Below are 25,479 nucleotides of genomic sequence, written 5' to 3' on the forward strand. Positions count from 1 at the left end.
GCTAACACCCTTTTTAATTTTGATTCAGCTGAAAGAGAGGAGTCAAGCTTGCGGGGGGAACATGGGATCCATAGAAGAACTGAGAGAGGCAATCTATTTGGCTGAAGAAGCATGTCCAGGCATTTCAGATACCATGGTGACAGAGCTTGTGGAGAGGCTTCAGAGGTAATAGTAAAGCCACCTAGCAGGAAACAGTATTATCCAATTTAGTGTGATTCCTTCAACGTAAATGTATCAGTGGTATCCTAACCCACATGGCCAAAGCGTATGAAACCTGAATTCTCTGCCAGAAGGAGATGTGAATTCTCCTAGCAGAAATCCCTGCTTGTTTGATCTCATGCATATTAGGTAATATTGTATGATTTAGTAAGTGGAGTAACATTTCTACAATCAAGGATGTCACAGGGCATAAGTTATTAGCAGAACTATTGACTCTTTAATCTAAGGAATAGTCTTGTGTTATTCACCAATTTACTGTTTGCTATCAGATTGGACATACAGTGGAACCTCGGTTGCCGAATGCTTTGGAAGTAGAACGTTACGGCTTTCGAATGCCGACAACCTGGAAGTAAATGCTTCCATTTTCGAACGTGCCTTGGAAGTCGAACGGCTTCCGAGGCGGGTTGCTCCATTTCCCCCCAATGGATTTTGCCGACCTGCAATTGCGCCTTGGTTGTCAAAACGTTTCGGAAGTCGAACAGTCTTCTGGAACGAATTACTTTTGACAACCGAGATTCCACTGTAGTGGCAGGTTTTAAGACATCCACAAACTCTGGATTTGAGCAAATGTCTTATGAGAGCATAGCAAATTGCAAAGAGAGTAAAATTACCAGAGCATATGAGGGGCAGGGGGAGGGCCAACTGGGCACTTTTTAGAACAGCGTTTCCCAAACTTGGGTGTGCTTTGGATTGATTTTGGAATCTTCTGAGATTGCCTCCATCTCTAGAGCCATAGGCTTGAAAAGAAGCATTATCTTAACTGCCATCACAAAATAGCTTGATCACCGGTTTTGCTTTCATGACACCATTTCTCCCCCCCCCCCCCAGGTATTCAGTAACTGGAGGAGGAAGCACATCATCCCACTAAAGTATTGTTTCATGGCGTTTGCTTGTTCGATGTGGCTCCTATAGGCACCTCCTCAAATGCTGGTCTGCCGCTGTTGCTTTCAGTGGTGAGCTCTCCAGTATGTGGACATTCCTGAAGGTGCAGCAACACAAACGGACAACATAGCAAGGGCATTGTTTTTCAGCTCTGTATAGGTTTTTTTTTAAAGAAAAAACAATAATGCACATATTCAAAGGAGGTATCTTTTTAAATTTCTGAGATGTATATTTAGGATTGCAGTTAGGAAACTAAAGCTATTGTGAAATCTCAGGTATCTTGCTTTAAGTCATTGGTCTTCAACTCAACGATCCAGATTCAGAAGCGATTTATGTCTCAATCTAAAAGTGGGCGCCCCAATGGTACGGCCACTGTTTTCTTTCAGGGTCTTATTTTAACAAAATGCATAAGATTGGGAGATGAAATAAAGGGGTTGGGTGGGGACGAAGTGGGTATCATATTTTAGGTTGGGATTTAAGATGGATCTCGGACCTGAACAAGTTGAAGACAACTGCTTTAAGTCGATGAATCTGTGAATTGGAAAACATACCATTGGCTCTGTGTACAGATTTGTATATAGTCACCTTTTTTACTCAAAACTTGCTCAATGTGCATATAGAATCCCTCTGTACAAATGGCCAAGTTCACTGTAGATGATGCTAGTGAGGTAAATATTTTGGCAGGTCACAACTGATTATTGGCTTGCCTTTTGTTATATGACATTTTTGAACCGTATGACAAGAGGTTTGATTTGACCTTGTATTTGTAGGTCAAAAAGCTGTGCTATAAAAAATCTGGTTTGTACCTCAGATGCAAAGTTGGCTCTAGTTTTGTTACACGGTGTTATTCTTTTTATTAATCTAGAGTTGGGTTTCTAATCATGGTACGACATTGATTATTTCAGTTTCTTGAATCACTTGGTTTGAGGTTCTCTAATACATGTTTGCTTTAGTGGGTTTTTTTTTATCAGTCTAAATTGTGCCAATCCAAAGTCTGAATTCAGTTTTATTAGGGTTTTTGTTTTTTTGAACTTCCTTGTAAAATCAGAACATCTCATACAACCAAATTAAATATTTTTTCCCTCTTGAAACACCACTTAAGAGGCTGGATAATGGCAATTTGTAAGATGGTGATCTTAAAAACAATATAAAATATATGAAACTTATGTATATGAAAACTTTTAATCATGGTCATTGAGAGATACATTTGATTTAACTTGGTATCCAAGATCCATTGTTAAGGGGGAGAATACTTGAAATTTCATCAAAACTTAAAATAGATATTCTCACTGCTGTACTTTAGTTAAATATCTGTATATTTGCTTGTTACATCTTTTGTGGTTCATCTTCTGAACTCGGCCTCTTTTACAATGGGCAGAAATCAGTAGAATGTCAACATTTTGCCTATTGGGAATATTTTTTTGTAAATGCTGTATAAATATCTGATAAGATATTCCATCGACTCTATTTCTTTTCAAGAAATTCCTTGAGGTGAATGGAATACATCCGTGTGAAGATGTAGTTCTCAAGAATTATTAAAAGGGGCTAACAAAAGAAAATAGGTTGCTGACAATGACTTGCATCACAATCCAACCATGTCTAGTCAGGAGTAAGTCCTATTGATTTCAGTGGGACTTGCTCCTAAGTAAAGGAGGGTAGGCTTGCAGCCTTAGTCAACATTTTTAATATTTCACAGTTCCGAGTGAAAGTGAAATCTTTGTTTTAGTCTTCAATAATATTAAACCCATGAACTTGAACTCGGAACGTACCCTTTTGAGTCCAACCATGCCTGATCACACCTTGAGTGAGAACTTCCTATGCCATATGGACTAAAGATGAGCCAGGTGTGAAAATTCACTTCCAACACTTATACCATATTCTGCCTGCTAAAATGGTCTGATGTAAACTGATTTTGCCACCTCCTCCTTCTTTATAGGGTTGCTCCTAAGGCTCCCTGAATAGACTTCCCTGAGGGTTGGAGCGCTCTAATGATTGCGGTGGGCTGTGACACGAGGCACAGAGGGAAGGGAGGAATCTTGTAAAACAGAGAGGAGGTAACTTCTGGAAGTGAGACCAGACTGCCTGAATCATATGAGCAGAGTACTGGTGAAAAAGAGGCAACTTTTAGTCTGAAGGGAGTACCCTGTGGGAAAACTCCTCACACACACGTGATCCAGTTTCCAGTCTACATGGAGCCTAAGACCTAACAGCATTTTCCAAATGGAGCTTCTAGAATTTATTTGTGAACAATCTGTTACTGTAAGAAAAATAATTGCAATTCACTTTGTTAAGAGTATTCACAGTTTGAGACTGAGGCAGAAAACTCTTTTGAAGATTTGGGCATTGGACTTCAAGAGACATCTTGACCGTGGCCTTCTTCTTTTAATTGGTAGGTTTTTTTTTGCGGTACTATATTTGCATAATTGGGCAGCTCTTATACAAAGATGGCTTTTAACAGAGGTGTTTAGTTGAAGACTTGCTGAAAGATTTAGGGATTTGCACCCAATTGTCTGCCTGCTTACCCAAGTCCCACACTGAATTCAGTTGGATTTGCTCCCAAGTAAACATGCATGGGATTACAGAACAATAATTTTTGTGGGTGAGGATGTCCAGTTGTGGTGTCCTGCTTATACAATGGACTGTACTTCAGCGGGGTTCCTCCCCCTCCTGTGAACCTCCAAAATTTGCTTGCAGGTGGGAGAATGCAGGAGGGAAACTCCTGTTGCGTTTGATGTCATGACATTCACTATCATTCTGTTAGAAGATAAAGTAAAATTGCAATTCTCTTCTGGTTATGATCAAATTCGGATTGTAGTTCCAAATCCCCTCTCAAACTTTGGTATATGTTTTTTACTTTGGCCTTTTAAGTTAATGGGTGTCATGTTTTAAACAATGTATTAGAATTGTGCTCTTCTAGGGAAATGCAGTGTATGCTTTCTGCATTTTCAATGTGCATGGTGTCAGCAAGGCCATTGGCTTATGCTTCCTAGTGCTGCTGGGAATTGCACTTCAAAACCTCTAGAGAGCACCATTATGGGAAAGGCTGGAGTAGCTAATACAGCTTTTCGTCCCTTGGCCAGGGGAGGTTTCGGTCTTAAAATATTCTTGCTAGTGAGCACCAAACACTTCCACAGTTACTCTAGAAATTTCCCACTTTTTCAAGATTTAGTATAATTAGGGCGCTAAGTGAACTGTAAAAACAAACCCAAGTCTTTCAAACAAGAAAGGCTTCCTGTTTGTGTGGGTCGGGTCACTTTTCACATGTTTTGTTAGAAATCTGCTTCTCTTGCCGTTGCACTCTTGTAGTTGGGTGTAGGAGGTTAGGTGGCTGTTGTGTTGGTGCACAGAACTTCTGGTGAAATAGTGAAAGTCTCCTGTTTTCTGATTAGGTGCCATGGGCTCTTTGGTTCCCCTAATAGTTGGTCGTGTTGGGAGTTGCATCTGGTCTTGTTTTGTTCTTAATCGTCATGTAGCGTTTTGTATTTTTGGTACCTTGCAGCACGGGCGTTTTTGTTAACATCTTTAGGGGAAGTTCGGAGGTTTATTCTTCTAGCTGTCCCCTCCACGCAGCACACCCACCTCTGCTTACTGATTGGGGCGGGTAATGTGTGTCTTGGCTTTTCTACATAATGATGATTAACATGATTACCACTTCCGTCACCCGTTTTGAAGAGGAAGGATCACGGCAGCTGCAGGTCTGTAAATCCTGAGACCTATTCCTACACCTCACCTTGCTGTAGCCGTTGCAGAAGTATCTGAATTGGCCCCATATTTTCTTGTTAGACATTTGCTACTGAATTGAAGTTGCAAATGCACAGTGGAAAAAAGATTGGAAAAAGGATTGCCCCATGACACCTGAAAGATTTGTTGTCCTGGTTTCATTGGCTAGAGTCCTCTTGATCAGATGCACATAGGATTATCAGTTAGCAGATGCACATACGTGTAACCAGTGTGCCCAAATGTAAGAGATATCAGGTCTACAAAAGCCCTGGTGGTGGGTCTTGTATCTGTTTGGATTCAGCAGACTTTCATCTGCCTCTCATGTTTCGTGACCCTTTGGCGCCACTGATTACAACTTTTCTTCGGTACTTGTGTGCCTTTAGATGACCCTTTATGCATCTGATAAAGTAAACACTGCCGTCATCAATTTAAAGCAGCAGCGTAGGATTTAAACTTTTGTAAATAAGAAATCCAGAAATATTTTGAAACGGAGAATTTTCCACTTCTAAAAACAAGTTGTTCCTTAAAATTAGTAACATAATAAACAGATACAGAACTAGTTAACTTATGCAGTATCAAGAGTTGAAATTATTATTAATTATTATTATTTTAGGTACGATCCCTTGGGAGAATGCATGCATATATAATATAAACACATAGTTTTTGGGTGTGCAGAAAATTAGCGTTGACAGGTTTCAGTGCCTTCCCCTAAAACTTAAACCATGTGAGGTGATATATGCTATTAAGTCACAAATAATTTTTATTGGAATATTTTATGTAAACCTTTGAATTTGTTCCGACTATGACATTTAAACACATTTGCTTTATTGACTCCCCACCCACCCCCACCCAATATTTCACTTAATACTTTGGGCTGTTGGGGGGAAAATTGTGATATTTATACAGCACATAAAATCATCTCCTTTTACTCAAAATGTAAATTAAACATGCTAAAGCAGATCTCCATCAATTTAGGGCATCAGAAAGTTCTCTGGAAATTCCCCACCCCCCGCCCTGGAAAATCTAATTGAAAGTCTTCCAGTAAACATACTTCACTAAGAACATAGGACATTGCCTTATACTGACTTGGATCATTAAGTCTGTCTAGCTCAGTATTGTCTATATCAGGGATGGGGAGTCTGCAGTCCTCCAGGTGTTTTTGGAACAACAACTCATATCACCCCTGACCAATGGCTCTGCTGGCTGGGGCTTATGCACTTCCAACAACTTCAGGAGGGCCTAAGATTCCCTCCCCCAGATTGCATTGTTCCAGAGGTTGTTTTTCCCCCTGCCCTACCTGTTAAAGCCAGGGATTGAACCCGTGACCTTTGGGCATGCAAAAACGTGTGCTGTGCCCTATGTGGTCCAGGAGAGCTTACGCCACAATAAATCAATGTGAGATGTGACAGTACTGTGTTTGCTGCAGCAGGCTTAAGGCAGCTACCCCGTTTGAAGCCGTTACAGTAGTTTATCTTTAGTTCATAAGCAAAAGGTACAGTAAACAGACACCGGACATCTTTCAGTATAAAACCAGTTTGGGTGAGGAAGGCAGACCATAACATATCAGGCCAGGGTGTCTATTAACCAAGTACATGCTAAGGATATGTTGCAATATAATGAGCGATCACTTGGCTAAGGAATTTGCCCAGGTGGTTACTGCCGCCCTCAGCATGTGTTGGATTCTTTTTACAGGTAATTAAAAGAATTTCCTGGCTGGATCAGATCAAAACCTAGTCCAAAGCCATCTGCCTTTAGGAAATACACAAGCACAGCAATCTGTTGATAACTAGCCGTTCTCCTCATACCCCCGAGTGTCTGGTAATTGGGTATCTATTGTCTCTGTACATGGAGGTCTCATTTTTAGCTATTGTGAGGAAATACCCAATGAATAGCCCCCCTTATCCTTTTATCAAATTCTATTTTCTTCTGTAATGATGTTCTCTATTTATAAGCCTGTATAAAAATTGCTTATGGTCACACATCAAGCTGTTCTTCAACTCCTTGTATGTTACATGACACAGAAATAAAGAAACGCAACAATTTTGGGTGTGTGAGTGTGTTTATGGGCAACATTATCTAGGAAAACAGTTTCCAGTATTTTAAGGAACACGGGGAGAGAAGGGACAGCATAGTGGGGATTCAAAGCAGCTCATTTATATGTGCATCTGAGAATTTTGGAACTTTATAGCCGTGATGCGCAGGAATTTTACTTATATACAGGTAAATATACATTAATTTGTGGTTGTTTGTTCCTGTAGGTTGCTGTCATATGAGAAGGTAAGAAACAATACTTGTCTAAATTAGGTGGGAGTGGTAAACCCTACACAAGGGGAAGGTGAGGGGTTCACACATAGCACAATTACAAATTGCAACTAGATGTCCCTTGCTTTGCACTCCTGGTGTGTATGTTGGTTGTTTTTGTTATACTGAAAGATTGTGCCTAGTTAAATCTGGACTGAGTAGCTTGCAGGCATGTTTACAAGACAGTCACTCTATTAGTTATGCTAAATTAGCATGTATAGATTGAAAGTAGTAAATAGCATGATCAACCTTGGTTGGCTTTGTTATTCCTAAAGGAATACCACTGGCAAGTCATGTATTTTGGCATTTCTTAAAAATGAGATTTTTCTGTCTTCAAGATTTCAGCGTCATACTTTTTTTTAAAGTAGGGGTAGAGAAATATGACAGATTATTACCTTAAAATTATTGGGTTTTTAAAGACATTGATATACTTCATTCCCTTTTCCAGTAAGCCACATTCTGAACCGTTTTTGCACATTGTGAAAAGGGCAAATGTTGTGCTTTCCAGCTGGGCTACATTTGATTCAAACATAGCAAATGCAAAAACATTTAAGGATGGTGTCTAATTGCTTTCAGATGTATATATACACAAAATGTGGATTGGTTTCTAGTAGCATTTCTAAATAAAGGTGTGGAAACATACCACACGAGAGAGAGAAAAGGATTATTCCAAAACTCACGATGCTGTTACTGTCTTTACTGAACAACAAATTAGTGCCACAATTCTTGTACCAGACAGCTGTTGACATGTTAGACCAGCTTTCAAATTCCCCTTCTCAACCTTCACAGGACATCAGTGTTCTAAATATTGCACAGGTTAATAATGTAAACTGTTCACCTTGCAGAATTTTATGTACTGGAACATAATTTGTGCCAAGGAAGAGTAGAGAGAACCTCCCGACCAGATTTGAAGCAAATGCTCTCGGCTTCTGGTAAGATGAAATGAGCAGTCTACAGCCTTGCTTGGTAACTTTAATTTTTAGAAGTAAAATGTGTAGAAACACTGAATAATGTAATTAAAATTACCCCTCCTTGCTTTGAGATTGCCCCTTATGAACATTTGAAGGCTGTTAATGCATACATAGGAAATACATTTTTTTAAATAAAAAAATGGCAGTTTACTAATCACTTTGAGGGGTTTGTCTGAAAGAAAAGGCATTTTGCTTTCCAAAAATTCTATTATTTCTGGTGCAAATCTTTGAGGCAAGGAAATCGTCTTTTGGCACTCCAAGGACAATATTTTAATACTGGCACAAGCTAAAAAAAAAACAAAAAAAAAAACCACACCAAAGGACAAATACGAGACAGTCACTTGGCCGATAAGAGTAAACAACCCTGCTTGAGGCAATATTACAAAAAGCTGCTCCAAAACAAGTTTTTTAAAAAACGAATTTATGTTTTTACTGAACTTTAAAAGGAGAAAGAATTCAAATGTCCTCTAGAAAAGCAGCAATTGTTGGAATGAACAATTTGGAGTTCAGTCATCAATAAGCATGGGATTCCTCGTGACTTAAAACGTGGATGCGCGAGGCTGGACTAGTGGCACTTCGGATCACCTCCATCCATCTAAGCGATACAAAAACAAAAACGAATACTTAATACAGTGCATTTCTCCTTAAGATTTGGTTGTGTGCCTTTTAACACATGAAATACAGTGGTACCTCGGGTTAAGTACTTACCGTATTTTTCGCCCTATAGGACGCACTTTTTCCCCTCCAAAAATGAAGGGGAAATGTGTGTGCGTCCTATGGGGTGAATGCAGGCTTTTGCTGAAGCCTGGAGAGCGAGAGGGTCCGTGCGCACCGACCCCTCTCACTCTCCAGGCTTCAGGAGAGCCCCAGCGCCAGCCCCACAAGGTCGGGGGACAGAGGGAGGCGGAACGCCGCCATCCCGCTGTCTCCCGAAGTGGTTTGGAGGCTAATGGCGGGGAGAAGAGCGCTTCTCCCCGCTGCCGGCCTCGCAAGCTCCGGGGACAGCAGGGAGGCGCAGCACGTCTCCCCGCTGTCCCCGGACCTGATCTCAAGGCGGGCGGCGGGGAGAAGAGCGCTTCTCCCCGCTGCCGGCCCCACAAGCGCCTGGGGGGAAAATAATTTTCCCCCTTTATTTCCCCCCGAAAAAACTTGGTGCGTCCTATGGGGCGAAAAATACGGCAATTTGTTCCAGAGGTCCGTTCTTAACCTGAAACTGTTATTAACCTGAAGCACCACTTTAGGTAATGGGGCCTCCTGCTGCCGCTGCGCAATTTCTGTTCTCATCCTGAAGAAAAGTTCTTAACCCGAGGTACTATTTCTGGTTTAGCAGAGTCTATAACCTGAACCGTATGTATCCCGAGGTACCACTGTATTGTACAACACGCACACACCTCAAGTATATTAATCCAGTGGGATACAGTCATACCTCGGGTTACAGACGCTTCAGGTTGCATTTAAGGACCGCCGAAACCCGGAAGTACCGGAATGGGTTACTTCCAGGTTTTGTCGGTCGCGCATGTGCAGAAGCGCCGAATCGCAACGTGCGCAGACGCAGGTTGTGAACTCTGCGAGTTGCGAACGTGTATCCCGCACAGATCACGTTCGCAACCCTAGCGTCCACTGTATTGGTGTGCTCATTCATAGATGCCTCTATTTATAGCACGGAGTGGGGACTTACATACATTTAATACCATAGACCACTGGTTCTCTTAACTTTTTTCCTCTGGCCCACACTGATCAAGCCACTCTGTGTTTTTCATTGAAGGGGAAACACAAAGAAACGACTGCAAGCAGTGCCTGATTTATAACACAAGACAACTACTACTTTATAATAGTAGTTGTGTGTTTATGTTACAGCTCATGGGACATCCATAAGGTGTAAAACAAGGCAGCTGAATGAATAATTCTGCCTTGCAGTAAAGAATTAAAAAGCAATGACATTTCAGCTCACGGAAAACTGACATACCTTTCAAACGTGTATTCGCTCTCCGCCCTGAAATAGTACACATGGGATTTGAAGTGTAGCTTAAAGACATAGTCTTTATGAATGTTCTCAGATTCGGAAGGAATGGTAAGAGAGTAACCCAGCAGAGGGAGGCTAGCTAAAGGATGATTGTCCTAAAAACAAAAGAGAAATCGTTCACCAAACGGACCATCCCCCCAGAAGTCACTTCCCTTTATCCAGAATACTGTGTCCCCACAGTTTTCACTGACTCTTGTGACCTAAACAGAAAATGCCTCTCATATATGGCCCTGGTAGGCTCACAGCTGGGAGGGACATGAGGCACCTGGGTGCAAATCCAAAAGCTATAGTCTTCCTCATCAGATTGGCACTATTTGGAGTCACTCAAAGGCCCTTCAAAGCTCCGGCCAGCAGGTGGGGTTTTTTGGGTGTGTGTGTGTGTGTGAGACTGTCCCTTTCTTCTGGCTCCTCTGATCCCTAGATCAGTGATGGCCAAACTTGGCCCTCCAGCTGTTTTGGGACTACAACTCCCACCATCCCTAGCTAACAGGACCAGTGGTCAGGGAATGATGGGAACTGTAGTCCCAAAACTGCTGGAGGGCCAAGTTTGGCCATCACTGCCCTAGATGGATGCTGTGAAGTGAGACCACGTGGAAACGTGTCTCATGGGGTGTGGGAACTATTCACAAGAAGGCTGCATCCCTCTCCCCCTACTCCAAGTCAATTTCTTACCTCACCCTTCACCCAAGGCACAGTGTGTGCGTATGACAGCAATTTAAAAGTCAGTGTTAAAAAATAGAGCACATGCCCAGGTGGGAATCTGTCGGTGCTCTTGCTGAATGGGGCAAATGGACACAAAAGCCTTGCCAATCTCCACCCACAGTGGCTAGTCCACTATGAGTGTGCTCATTCCCTTGATTTTCTATATACATCTGTCTGCACCAATTTCAAGTCATTTTTCTTCTCAGCAAAAATATACAAAAAAAGGGGGGGTTTTGTGTGGTTGTTTCATGCAAATAAGCAATGTTTGTATTGCAGGACTTTGACCTCTTAAAGCAGTAACTACACCATGGAATAATAAGCACACATTCCCAAGATAAACACTGAAGTGGTTTTTAAATAACTGCAGCACCTTTCAAGTGCCTTTGGAATAAGCAGTGATGCTGAACGCTAATGTTTTCTTTCCCAAGTGCTCAAAGTAATGGGGAAGTGGCCTCAAATTAACTTGGTGTTCTTTTTTATCCCCCTCCGCCCCATCCTAGTGAACAAATGTTGAATCGACCTTTTTGCAGAGGACAGTGGCTGGGCCATCTGTTACAGAATAGTTCTGTCTTATTTTGCCCCCATGTGCCCCTGACCTCACATTTCTAGGGAAAGTGTATGAGTCAAAGCCTCTACTGATATGGTAGCGGCTTCCAAGCTGATCACAGTCAGGGTCTAGCCCAATACATTTTGCACCGGAGGCTGACAAGATGACAGTTCCCCATTCCTGACTGGACTGGCAGTGAAACTTTCTTTTGACATTGGTGATAGGATGATATCCACCACCACACCTGAGGCAGCAGGCCAGATTAGGAGACCAGAGACTGCTCCTGAACATCTTCTGCCTAAAGCAGTTGCCTCATTAATATTAGGGTTGAGCCTGATCCTAGTTAAGCATTTTCAACTTTTCTCTCCATGCACGGAAGAACTTTGTCTGCATCCATGAAGTTCACAAAAGCTTCAATTATCTCTGCAAATGCATCCTTTGGGGCAATCAACAATGCATAGCAAGGAACTTTTTTTGTAATGTGTGAACAGTTAACAGTTATATTCATCTCTGACTTCCAAGCATCAGTTACCTACCTGGTGGGATTTGTAGAAAAACATGCAGAAATTGGTGAATACCACCCAGAGCTTCTGCCAGCCATTGCTGTTTTTGAACTTTCTCAAAAGGTTTCCAGAGAGTTGGTTCTGGAAATGAAGAGAGAGAGTGCAGCAAACTTGAGTTAAGTCATATGCAGGTGGAAAAACAGGCTGATGGAAAAACAGGCAAGCCTCATGTAAAATCATACTTTTCTAATTGAAACTGGCTGACTTTTTTCTCCATTGGTCATTTACCATGATTAAGAGTTCCAGATTCAGAATTCCCTATCATTCTTTAAATGAGGCTTGCTTGTAAATTGATTTTCTAAGGAAAGAAATCATCTGCTGTTACCTCATTCCAGGAAGAAGTTCTATATCTATATTTCTATATTGGGGTGGGAGGGTGTTAGCTTTAATATTATACCAATTTAGCAACCTTGTTACGGGAACAGGCATCTCTACACAAATGATTTAAGTCCTGCGCACAAGCGCAGATGTTTAAAATTACTAGGAAAAATGAAAGCACATCCTTTAATTAACTGAAAGCACCAGATATAATGCATGAACAGAAATAACTCTAGGAAATAGGCTCCCCCCCCCAACCTTGCAGGTCTGGAACAGTTTTACTCTTGAGGAAAAACCTGGAGCCTGGACTGTGGTGTCATCGATTATAAGGGTTTTGGCTCAGGTTTGAATGTAATAAATGAGCAAGTTAAGTTGGCAGTCTTCAAACAGAAGCTCCTGTAAACTTCCTCCCTGGGAAGAAAAGAAAAAATTGACAGCTAATTTGAGGGATGGCATTCTGCTGGATGCAAAAATTCAATTTGTTTTGGTGAGTAGGATATACTGAAGTTTTTATCCAGAATCCTAAGGTTCACCAAGCAGTGCTGTGTGTAACATGTTCAGGGCTGTGTGGACTTGCGCAGTGAATTAAAGACAGGTTGCCACTGTGAACATGTTCAGTCCTGGACAAAAACTTGGGTCTAGTTCCCTCCATCCTTGCCCCAAAGCCTTCTTTGTTTCATAGCCTAATCTGGGAGGGGCTTTTAATTGTTGCAATGGTTAGCGATTTGGGAGTCCAGAGAGCTTTGCCAATCTGCTGTAAGTCATGCAGAGATCACCCGCTGGATCCCGGCCTGACAAAGGAGTGATAAACACACGTTTTAACTTGAAAATATTCACTGCCTCTGCTCCCCGAGTGGAATGTACTAACCATTGCTGATATATTTTATTCTGCTTCTGGTTTAATAACATAATAAGCTGTCTCCACTAGAATTTGCCAAAGGGACAGACAAACAGAATGTATCAGCAATTATAGCAGTGAACTGGTAAGGTTGTTTTTATTTCATTTTAGAAACCAGCTGAATTCTGAAAACCTGACAGGATTTTGAGTATGCTTTTACTGTTCCTAATTTCTGTTTCTGTTACCTCAGCACTTTGGAGGGTATCATAAATGGACAGGCTTTGCATTCGGTACCAGCAGACATATGAAATGGTAACAGGCCGCTGATCACTGATCAGTCCAGCAGGTAGGGAAGGACAGTCACTGACTGTGAGAGGATCTTCCACCACAAGAGAGAGAGATAGACAGAAAGAAAGAAAGAAAGGAAGGAGGGAGACACAGAAAGAAAGCATAAACTGCGATACTGATGTGACGTTACCCACAGACTTAAGAGACAGTATGACTGCGACTCTGCCTGCCAAGGGGCAGTTGCAGAACGGAAGTCAGATGTATAAAGAGTGGAATCTGCTTCTAGGTTGCTCAATAGTTCATGCTGATCATTTAAACTCAAAATAAACGATGTTAATGCGTAGGGGGGAGCCTTAGCAATGCAGTCCTCTTAACATGTCCACTGAAGTACTCATTTAACTGAGTTCCAAGGGGATGCACTGCTAACTAGGTTTGTATAGAATTGCAGCCCAGGAGGAGAATTTTGTACCTGCACGATTTAGTTGATAGCTCTGGTGAATCAGTGCAGGTGCACTACAGCTAATCGGTAAATCTCCAAATGGTTGTTAGCCGCCCCATTACACAATACAACTTAAAAGCAACCTAGAGGCATTCTTTCTGAGAATGGGTGTCTGCAGGTACCTTGAAGAAGCTAAACCAATTTATAGTTTACTTCAAGTTCCGTGTTATCCTTTCGTCTGGAACCAATTTTACTGAAGATTTATTTGCTTTACAAGAACTGTTTGCTCATTCTGCTATTTTCCAGGAACACTGAGGCAGTATTATCTTCAAGGAACTGACTTTCAAAAGGCTCATGATCTCTTCAAATAGTCTCTTCTAAAGAGTTGGAATTAATTGTGGAAGTTCCACAAGAAAGCTGAAATTAGCTGTCATTAAAATGCAATACTGTTGTGTGTATTCTGCATTTCAATGAGCTGAAGCATTCTGATTCAATAGCCAACTGGTCTGTGTAAAATTGGTTTAGCTGTAGTCAAATACATCATCAAAAAACAGAGGCTTCCTGTGATAGAGAGGACACAAGTGGAGGGAGGCAGATGAGAGACTGAGAAGAGAACACTTCAAGGATCCAAAGAGGGGGAGAAAAACAGCCTAAAATTAAAGTTGCATTAAAATGCAGCAGCCAGAGTCAGGAACAACATCCTTTCCGAGATTAAAAACAAAACGCTCAGAGGAAATACTATCTCAATATTTGGGAATTAAATTAGAACTGTGAAAAAATTCAGAGAGTTTACCAAAACGATTCATAATTTGCTAAAAAAGGAATTTGTTAAAATGAGGTTTAATATATAATTGAATGCCAACTCCCCAGAAACAAGAGGGAGGCGATGATTGGTTGTTGCTTCCTCTGAGGAGACGGAAAGGAAATTGTCCCTGAAGAACAGGGGCTGCAGACCAGGTTGTTTTGAGGGAGATACCTCCACAGCAATACTAAAGTCGACCATGGAGACGCTGGTATTTCTGTGCCAGCAGACGTGCACCGTCGTGTTGCCACGGTGAGGGGCCTGACGTTCGAGGGAGGTGCGGGAAGCATTGAGATCGTCTTCCGATTCCTGGTCTACAGTGGATTCCTCAGGGGATTCTATGAAACGCAGGGAGAAACCATCTCTTTTTTTCCCCCTTGCAGAAGATACAAACTATGAAAGCATTAAGCAAAAGGCTACTTCTGGTAAAGCTTAAAACTTTCCAAACCTGTGAAGTACAGTGGTACCTCTGGTTATGAACGCTTCTGGTTATGGACTCCGCTAACCCGGAAGTAGCTGCTCCTGGCTGTGAACTTTGCCCCAGGATGTGAATGGAAATTGTGTGCAGTGTGAGACCCCTTTAGCGAAAGCGCGCCTCAGGATAAGAATGGTTTCAGCTGACAAACGGTCCTCCGGAACAAATTAATTTCGTAACCAGAGGTACCACTGTATTGGGGAAAGAAGTGGGTTTTAAAAAAATACCGTATTTTTCACTCTATAAGTTGCACCCTTTCCCTCCTAAAAAGTAAGGGGAAATGTGTGTGCGTCTTATGGAGCAAATGCAGGCTGCGCAGCTATCCCAGAAGCCAGAACAGCAAGAGGGATTGCTGCGCAGTGAATTTTTTTTCTTATTTTCCTCCTCCAAAAGCGTCTTATGGTCTGGTGTGTGAAAAATAGAGTGAAAAATACGGTAGATTATGCCACAATCCAACATGGAATTTGTACGCTTCGTCTATTGCTTTCCTTAAGCTTGAGCACACTTTTAATTCACTGTTGCACTGTGACCTCTGTAAGTAAAACAACTTTGCGTGCATTTTGTTCTCCTGACGCTCTAGAGCAGAGCCTTGGAGGAGGAGAGGGGGAAAGGTCACATTGTGCAGCAGGTCGCATTCCACTGGCCAACAACTTAGTTGAATGTGTTCAAAGGTGCATTGCTATGCACACTTGCGGGAACACAGCGGGATGTATTTGCAAGTGGAAAAGCCATAGGATCTGGCTTTTTAGATAAGCTCACCCAAATGCAATCCTGTACATCTCACTTAGAAATAAGTCCTGTTGAGTTCAGTGGAGCTGGCTCGCAATGTTAAGTAGGTATGGGATTGCAACCTAACTTTCCTAGTTCCTTAACTTTCTTAAAATGCACCCTTGCTAGGGTTGCTATAGCTGAATAAAAATAGCGATTCAAGGCACTGTAAAAAAAATAAGTATTTCCATGCATTCTAAAATCAACTAGGGAATAAAGGTAATGCTGATCTTTAAATGTGCAGTCCAAAGAATTATTTATAGCTAAATTGTGATGCAGCAGACTTCATACTACGTGGCTGTGTTTTCGGCAAGCCTTAAGTCTGTACTTACTTGTGTCTGGTGGGCTGCCCCCTAGGAATTCAGGAGTTGGGCCATTACAATTCTCTGCCAAGTCAATAGCCATCTGTATGTCCTCAGTCCACTTGTCCATTTCCGTGCGGCTGCTAGGAACACAAAGGGAGATCTTGTTCATTTTACTGCAAGCGGCTATGAGCTTCACAAACTGGTCAATTTTTTTTTAGCTGAATGCAAGTTTTCGGCATGTTTCCTTAAGCTACACCAGGCATAGGCAAACTCGGCCCTCCTGCTGTTTTGGGACTACAACTCCCATCATCCCTGACCACTGGTCCTGTTAGCTAGTGATGATGGGAGTTGTAGTCCCAAAACAGCTGGAGGGCCGAGTTTGCCTATGCCTGAGGTACACTCTAAGAACAGCCTAGTTTTAGTGTGTTCTCTTATGTTGAAAGCAACCGATTACAAATGTATTTACAGTGAACTGTTGTTAATCTTCTTTTGACAAGTTGCAAAAAAAGAGAGCGCAAAGTGGAAATTACTTACCTTGCAGCCACAACAATGGACTGGTGTTGACCTCTCAGTGTGAAGCAGTGAGGAACCCCCCATTCTTCTTCGCTCTCTTCAATCTGAGGATATGGACATACAGACACCCTCACAAGACAGGAACGGAGACAACGATCTGTAGAAATGTTAAGCTGCAGAATGCAGCACAGTTCTGTACTATATGAATAAATACGTGGACGGTTTTGTTTCTGGGAAAAAACTAAGGTTGAATTCCCATTGCAATGCTCAGGATAATCTGGCAAAAAATGCAGGAGAATTGGAGTAAGCACTGTCTGGATCTATGCCCTTCTGAGGCTATTAGCCATTCATGTTAGCTTCACAATTCCGACTGTACACACTCGCTTCAATGTCAGCAAATGGGAGGAAATGCACAACAACTTGGGCATGGCCTACCTCTGGCATAGCAAACTCGGACCTCCAGATGTTTTGGGACTACAACTCCCATCATCCCTGACCACTGGTCCTGTTAGCTAGGGGTGATGGGAGTTTAGCCCCAAAACATCTGGAGGGTCGAGTTTGCCTATGCCTGGCCTACCTCGTCACGACCACAGGAAGTAATTGCATTTGGATTTTGAGCAAGCCTGCATGGATTCACAATCACAACTAAAAACAATTCAAAAAAGGTAACTTGATGGATGTTTGTGTGCATCAAATAGTATTAGCACACCCCTGGCAGCAGCGGTTATGTTTCAGTGGTGGATGTCAAATGCAAAGTTTCTGTTTTGAAAACTATTGTTTTCCATGTTCCTAGGGAATCCTCTTGTTTAGGCTTTGGTTAGCAACTGATTTCACATGGTTCTCAGCCAACAGAGCCACTGTGTACCAACACAGAGTCTACAAATAAAAAAATGGCTATGATTTAACGCCGGACCATTTATCCCAGTCCCCTAGAACAGCACACATGCATTCTCATTTCTAATTTGTCTCAAAAATTCCAGAAATGGCTTTCATTTCATATAAAGACAAAAAAGTATCAATCACAAGGTAATGTGATTTGAGATGTCCAGCAGCTAACTGATCAAGCCACAGCTCATACTTACCATCATACCATATAGCGGAAGCTGCCCGTGGACTTTGAATTGATTTGATGCTGTTAGCCCTCTGCTTGTGTACAGCAAGACATCGTTGAACTAAAAGGCAAACACAAGAAGGAACGTAACTTGGTTGAAAACAGGAGATTTAAACAGGTTTGGTTTATAGGTCTAGCCATCTGGAGGAAGCACAGAGCCTACAAATGTGCCCATCACTCTGTGTGAAATGTATATTGGATCATCAGTATACCTGCAACCATCCCACTATTTATGCCCAGTGGGCCCACATTCCAGAGAACACACTATTTCAGGGGTCTAATCACATGATCCAACAGTGTGGGAAACACTTAGACTGCTGTCCCCATCCCTGGCATTCAATAGCCCAAATATATCTCAGTGTTTCATGATGTCTTAAGATCACAAAAATAAGTAAATAAATCTTGAGAGACACAGGACGCAAAGGGAAGATTCTTTTGCCATCCCTAAAGATAGCTTGCTTTGCTTTTTAAGCTGCGTATTGGCAAGGTAGATTCTGGTATTTTAGGAGCTGGCTTTGTTCCATTCTTGAACCGGGTGCAGACCCTTCAAGTCATGCATCTGTGGCCTTTGGGACTCAAAGATGATGCACCAAAGGTTGAAAGTACCAGTTGATTTATTGTAATATGTACTAGGTCACTAGTACACATTTATGCAAATAAAACAGGAAGACGAAAGGACAGGATAGCAGCCCAGTTCAGACATAGATCTTGTTTACAAACCACAGTAAGCCATAGTTAATGGTTTGCCATGATTCTTTCTTGCCCATTTGTGTGCTACCCATGCTGTTAAGACCACATTCATGAAAGACGATCTTACTTGGCTATGAGTGATCGCCAAAGAAGAGCTACCCATACGGAGGAAAGAAAACATGATCCTTGGTTTACCATCATGTCTGAACCAGGGATCATGGCTTGTTTCACTCCCAACAAAACAATATCTGCAGCCAAGGTTTGTTCTTGGCTTAGTGATCATGGTTTGCTGGGAGTGAAATCACCATCCTAATTTGGATACAACTCTATGCCAGGGGCTGTGATTTGTTTCCCCTGTGTGTTAGTGTAGTGTTGTTTTCTTAGATTATTTTACAATTTGCATCAAACTCCTTCTTTGAGCTTCTCCCTCCCCCTACCTTTTCCATCACTTGGCATTTATTGCACAGTTGTGTTTGATTACACACAAACATTCCACTTACCAGGAAGAACATCCGCTGCTGTAAGCCTTTTCCAGACAACTTACTAAGGCTACCCAGTCTAATAAACTCCTGTGCAGGAATGGAAACAAAACATGCCATGTCAGAGCAGTATCCAAACATCTGGCTAAAAGTCTGGGCCTAATTAATGTCGCATCACTCGATTTATTATGTTATGCCTGCCCACCCTGTTGTAATTCAGCTACACGCAGCAGATATCCTCTAGGCCACTTCTGCTGTTCTGCCCATAAGGCCTTGCTCTGCCATTGCGTCAGAAGTTATGAAATGGAAGTTGGGTGACACTTAGGAAATAGTTGGAACTGGTTGCAGAGCAATGAGGTGGTAAGTGGTATTTGTCTATCATGGTGGGCACTGAGCAAAAGGGGAAGGGGGGAATTAGAGGACAGGATGCAATTAAAAAATAAGAGCCATGGTAATGAGCAATAAACAGAACCCAGGAACAGAGTTATTACCGCATAACGTCATTTAACTAACTAAGTCAGAGGGGAACCAAACATCCCTTAATTCCTTCTGCACCTCCATGAGGGGCTGGCAATACATTAGCCAGGAAGGCTACACAGAGAGCCTTGTTGAGCAAATGCCAGCTCAATGTGGAAAGAAGTACGACTGGCTCATCCTCAAAGTGTCCATTTATAGCAGGCTGCTTCCGCTTGTCGCTCTCAGCAGCGACGGCACAAAGACAGGATGTGGAACAGGAATCATCGCATGAAAAATATATTTTGCAATGCAAGGGCTTAGATCTCCTAGGGTGATGGCATACACTGATGGTCTACCGAGAATCACAGCTCTTGGTAGGTGCATTTATTTTCCGAGTCCAATGGATGCACAACCCACCCTCCCTTACCAGTGCAGGTAACTGGGGCTCCAATTCTGACTGTCAAGTCACCTGCCTCCAACATATGCAATCTTTGTATTTTGTTTGTTTCTGGGAAGTAGTGTTTTGAAGCAGTGCGTGGAGCAAGCGGTTGAGAAACAGGATCCTTTTATGCATTAATCAAATGAAGGGGGTGATGTGTTCAAAGGGGGTGATGTGTTCAAAGGAGTCCTGTAGTGCTAAGGTAAGAGAAGTGCCTTTTACTGTCCAAGAGCAGACAGGATTTATCTTATTCCTTAATGCTGTGGTACCAGTGTGTTAAGATAAAGAGGTAAGCCTTTGCCTGCTTTTTCAGAGGAAAAGGGTACGGGTAAGGAGGCCTGCCCCCCTTGCTTCTCACCCCTTTGGTTTAACATCCTCCTTTTTTGGCAGAGCCATAGTCAAACAAGACATTCCAAGCTCATATAAGGAGTGTAACAACTTTCAAGATATTTCTTCTTCACCCCAATTACAGTATTTTTAAAACACCCCCCCCCCCAACAGGGATATGCTCCCAAATGTTGTTCTGCCACTTACCCTTCCTGGGATCACCAGATTGTCAATACCTATCAAATCTTTCTTCAACTCATGCAACTTCTGGAAGTTTTCCATCTTCAGCATACTGCTGTGAAGCTGAGCGACCGCTTCTGAAATCTCTGCCAGAGCAGCTGCGAAATGAAACACAGAAGAAGATAGCAGATGAACTACCTGGGCTGGAGCTGAATTCCATGGGTCTCCCTCTGCCAAATGCCTCAAGAACCACATATAATAGGCACTGCGACTTATACCAGGAAGGAGAGAAGTAAGGTTCGTGCAATGCAATAATGCACCCGAGGAACCAAATTGTTGTTCTTGCAGGTGCATTTGCAACCTCGCTAATGCCTTGCCCCTCTCCTTCCTGGGAAGCCGCAGCAGGGAAAGGAGGTCATACAAGTGTCGTCACTCCACCGACCATGACTGCACGCAAGATCTGATGTTACCGCTCCGGGGGCAGATTTAGTCTTGCCAGGTCTTCACTCAGGGATGGTGCACTTTTGTGTCAAAGCAAGCGCCAAAGCAAGGAAACAGTAGGCAATGGTGGGGCCTCCTAATTCTCATCCACCATTCCCTTTGCCCACCCATTTCTCTTGGTGACTGATTCCCCCCACCCCCGCTTAATAGGTGAGCCAGGAGGTGGCAAAGGTAAAGGACCCCTGGATGGTTCAAGTCAAAGGTGACTATGGGGCTGCGGCACTCATCTCACTTTCCAGGCCGAGGGAGCCAGTTTGTCCACAGACAGCTTTCCGGGTCATGTGGCCAGCATGACTAAACCGCTTCTGGCACAACGGGACACTGTGACGGAAACCAGAGTGCACAGAAACGCCATTTACTTTCCTGCCACAGTGGTACCTATTTATCTACTTGCACTGGCATGCTTTCGAACTGCTAGGTCGGCAGGAGCTGGGACAGCTCGCTCTGTCTCAGGGATTTGAACCATGAACCTGATCGGCAAGCCCAAGAGGCTCAGTGGTTTAGACCACAGCACCACCCGCCAGTCCTGCTAATAGTGTAGGGAGCACGGCATGAGTTCCAGCAGTCTCCATCTCAGGGCAAAAACTTAGCAACCCACAACTGCTAATGTAAATAATTTCAGGTTCTACCTTAGCTGTACTTGCCCCATTGGTCTGTATAAACACATTTAAGTATTATATAGACTAACAACAAGTGCAACATTTTGTTATAAGATTATCTTGTCTCCTTTTACTACACTGGGATTCTTTCAAGGAATATTATTTCTGATTTAAAAAAATGGTTCCTCTGGGTTTCAAGATAATTAAATTATCTTAGTCGTCCACCAACTGATTTTTTTAGCTTGTGGGTCTGCAGTTCACATAACTTTAGTGCACACATTTCCTTGTTTTAAAGCACCTTTCATGCAGTATTTTGGGCATGTTTCAATATCAGGCATTTTTGCTTCTCTATTCTGTATTTAAAACCACACATTTCAGCTACCTTTTACACCCACTGGTCATCACATTATTCTGGATGGCTGCCCAGAAATGTCATAAGAAGCTTGAAAGATTGAAATGCTAATGCCCATAAACAATGATTGTGTTGTGTTTGTCTGTATTTTTAAATCTCTCTCTAGAGGCTCTACCTAAGGAACCTATTGGAGTGCCATGACTTCCACTGCATCGTTACTTTCAACGAAGCCCAAGGGATAACCCTGTTGTAGTGAAATATAAATTATTTAGCATTTCCAGCCTCGTTTCAGCATTCTGCACAATTGTTCAGTTGTTTGTGAAATGGACTCGTATGGGAGAGTTGGGCTGAAATCCTATACCTATTTATCCAAGATCCAAGCCCCACTGAACTTACGAGCGTTTCAGAGAGATATGCCTGGATCACTCTGTTAAGGACCCAACTATGCATTACACAAAAATACATATAACTCCACCTCTCCTTTTCAAAAAATCAAATCTTTAATACGGTCAGTGACCAGAAAGCAATTTATAAAATATGACATTAAGAGTAGTATTGTGCTATAAGTAGCAGTAAAAATATGGCCAATTCTCAGAACTGGTACTTATATTTATGATCAGGTTTCGAGTTTTAAGTTTTTAAAATTCAATTCAGAAGTCGCTACTGTTTATTATCGTTCCTTCGATGTTTACAGTTTGAGCTCCTTTGTAGACATCATTGCTCGTCTTATTCTTGTTGCAATGTAACAGTACTTTGCCACGGACCTGTTAATTTCGGGCTCTTTGTCAGCTAAGAGGTGTCTGATATAGGTGTCGTCTGTACTACGAGGTATTTTCCTCAGAATCGGTTTGATCAGCTCTTTTCTTGAGTCTCGATATAATTGGCAGTATAAGATGACATGCCCAATGGTTTCGATTTTATTGCTGTTACAGGGACATAATCTTTGTTCGATCGGTATTTTATTGTATCTTCCCTCTAGAAGAGCTGAAGGGAGAGCGTTAAAGCGGGCCCTGGAAAATGCCCATCGGTGTTTAGCGTTGTCTAGAACTTTGAGATAGTTTGCTAGATGGGGCCTTTGGGAATTGTATAGAAGTTCCTTTTCTCAAGAAGCAGCTTCTGCAGAAGCCAATTTTATAGAATCATAAGAGTTCTGGTCCAACCCCCTGCAATACAAGAATCTCAGCGAAGGCATCCATGACAGATGGCCATCCAACATCTGCTTAAAAACCTCCAAGAAATGAGAGTCCACAACCTCCCAAGGGAGACCATTCCACCGTCCAACAGATCTTAGGTTTTTTCTGATGTTTAGTCAGAACCTCAATGCCACTGGTTCGAGTCCTACCTTCCAGAGCAGGAGAAAACAAGCTTGTTCCCTCTTTCATATGACAGCCCTTGAGATATCTGAAGGTTGCCATCATATCTCCTCCGAGTCTCCTCTTTTCCAGGCTAAACATACCTTAGATTGGTGACACAGCACAGCAGGTTACTGCTTAATCCCACCCCCTCTTTCTACTCTAGCTCACCTCCTCCTAAAGCCACAGAATAAAAAATAAAATAAAGGGCTGTCGGGGTTCAGTCACACACATCTGCATGCAATATGTCCTTAGGACGTAGAGTTATGGATCTGCTAATCGAGGGAGATTTCCTCCAATACTCAACTCACCTCTGGAGTCCCTGAAGTCCACATGATTCGGTGGATAATGTTTACAGAGCCTTTCCATTATCTGCTTGTAGTGCATAAGTCTGTGCAGAGGCCTGAGAAGGAAGGTGTTGAGGGGCAGATAACAGACTTTCTGCAACTCAAAGTCTCTGCATAGGGTTTCCAGCTTTCGAGAATTCTTGATCCCATTCTCCAGCTCAACCAGGACCTCGGTGTGCTTCCGCAAATGAACCGTCAGTTGCTAGAGAGAGAAAGGGGTGGGGGAGAGACGTAGTCATTATTTACTACATCTTCAGTGCAAAGGCATATAGTAAAAAGCTACTACGGCGGCATAACTATAAAATCAAGGGCAACACAATGCAACGTCACAAGAAGAGAATGCACAGTAGATACAAACACATATAATAACAACACCGCTTCCGTAGTGGTTTAAAGAGGTTTACAAGGCTAGGAGAATAGAAAGATCTTTGCTTGAAACAAGGTCAGAGTTGCTTGAGTTGGGGTGCCACAAAAACCATGTGCTTTAGCTCAAAAGGTGAAAGTATCTGGAGGAACATCTCTGATAGTGATCTCAGGAACTAGGTAGACTGGCAGTAAACTGCATTGAAAAGGAGTAGCGCCATGTTGTTGCCATACTGAATACCACTACTACTTCTTTCCTGTTTTCATGCCGGCAATGTAAAGGGTTTAGACCAGGGATAGGGAACTTGTAGCTCTTCAAGTGGTATTGGATTTGCAACACCTATCAGCCCCAGACCGTGCAGGCAATGGGCAGGGTTAATGGGAGCTGTGGTCCAGCAGCAGACGAGGGACCACAAGTTCATTACCTCTGATTGACACCACGGATATCTTAGGGAACTCCTAGCTCTACATCAGTCTTCCTCTGCTTGGTACAAATCCAATGAGTTTCTGCTCTGAGTGCCTTCAAAGATCTGTCTGGTCACTTCTCTGTTGTGACATCCTCCCTATGGAATGCTCAGTGTCCCAACAACACTCACTTTCGGAAAGGCTGTGAGGAACTTGGGCCCAAACATCTCTGACCATCTTGGACACTGGTTTGGAGATGCTTTGTGGAATTTCCCCCAACCTCTGAGATGGGAAGCTTTTGAATAATACACTTACCAGCAGCAAACACATGGGGTTGTAATGTTCAAATTAAATGTTATGGTCAGCCTTGGAAAAACAACAGTTTTGTATGCCCTGTGTGCTATCCATCAGCAAAGGCTAAGGAGAGCTTGGAGTATCATGGATAAAAGAGCACTCCACAAACTGATGGAGCAAGCCCAGACTTGAATATTGCCTCAGTAGCTTTTCCCACCCAGTTAACTTCCTTGTGGTTGGAGTTGGATGCTGCTCAAGTATCCTCCAAACTTATTTACCTCCATGCATGTGTGGACCAGAAGCACAAACAAATGGTGCTTTCATATAAAGATCTTGGGTTCTGCATCTCAAAAAACTGACCCTTATGATACCATTTCCAAACCAGCTTTGAATTGGTGATCCTATGCTTCTACTTACAGGAAAAAGAAATACATTAAAAACTTACCTCTGTGTGTTTGAAAACCTTATGGCAAAGAGGTGACCTACAAATTTTAATAACTATCGTTTCTATAATGACTTGGGCTTTAGACAACCCATAGTTTTCAGCTGCAGAAGCTCCACTCTAATTGCTCAGAAATTCATTGACTTGTTTTTGTTTCAGTGAACAATTGCAGCACAAATCACAAATTTTTATTGCTTAGCCAATCATACAAAGGTGTAATAAAAAAAATACGATGAAAGGCACAATCCACTGAAAGATCCAATATCTTTTGCAATTATCATGATGATAAAAACTATAAACACTTACTACAAAAAATGATCATATCCTTTTACAATGTAGGAGGCTCACAGTCCCCTACTATTTCACCTTCTTCATCCACCTTCATTATTCTAAATCATGCTGGTGATCCATCATAGGGGATTTGGTCCAGAACTAGGAAGCTAGCTAAGTCTAATATGGTCTTAGGGG

At 42.4% G+C, this 25,479-nt stretch overlaps 2 protein-coding genes and 1 long non-coding RNA gene across 9 annotated transcripts in view; 2 read left to right on the top strand and 1 right to left on the bottom strand.

Annotated features, from left to right (window-relative positions):
• STK24 (serine/threonine kinase 24) overlaps positions 1-6,861 on the top strand; it is a 44,422-nt gene extending 37,561 nt beyond the window's left edge. The window contains exons 10-11 of the mRNA XM_082218757.1: positions 29-165; positions 1,048-6,861. Of these exons, the coding sequence (XP_082074883.1) occupies positions 29-165; positions 1,048-1,087 (177 nt within the window). The 3' untranslated portion in view covers positions 1,088-6,861. The remainder of the gene's footprint in view (positions 1-28; positions 166-1,047) is intronic.
• Positions 6,862-25,479, bottom strand: part of FARP1 (FERM, ARH/RhoGEF and pleckstrin domain protein 1) — a 184,874-nt gene continuing 166,256 nt past the window's right edge. For all 7 annotated transcript variants that reach the window (XM_082218578.1, XM_082218581.1, XM_082218580.1 and 4 more), the window contains exons 18-27: positions 23,472-23,709; positions 20,384-20,514; positions 18,976-19,044; positions 17,757-17,846; positions 16,696-16,778; positions 16,189-16,301; positions 14,788-14,951; positions 11,902-12,009; positions 10,060-10,211; positions 6,862-8,688 (exon numbers count right to left, since the gene is read on the bottom strand). In XM_082218578.1, the coding sequence (XP_082074704.1) occupies positions 8,607-8,688; positions 10,060-10,211; positions 11,902-12,009; positions 14,788-14,951; positions 16,189-16,301; positions 16,696-16,778; positions 17,757-17,846; positions 18,976-19,044; positions 20,384-20,514; positions 23,472-23,709 (1,230 nt within the window). In that variant the 3' untranslated portion in view covers positions 6,862-8,606. The remainder of the gene's footprint in view (positions 8,689-10,059; positions 10,212-11,901; positions 12,010-14,787; positions 14,952-16,188; positions 16,302-16,695; positions 16,779-17,756; positions 17,847-18,975; positions 19,045-20,383; positions 20,515-23,471; positions 23,710-25,479) is intronic.
• Positions 19,052-20,341, top strand: LOC309530252. The gene is made up of 2 exons (XR_014218729.1): positions 19,052-20,023; positions 20,059-20,341. It is a non-coding gene; the product is annotated as an uncharacterized lncRNA (long non-coding RNA).

This window comes from Podarcis vaucheri (genome assembly GCF_965113315.1).
Source record: "Podarcis vaucheri genome assembly, chromosome: 4".
Lineage (NCBI taxonomy): Eukaryota > Metazoa > Chordata > Lepidosauria > Squamata > Lacertidae > Podarcis > Podarcis vaucheri.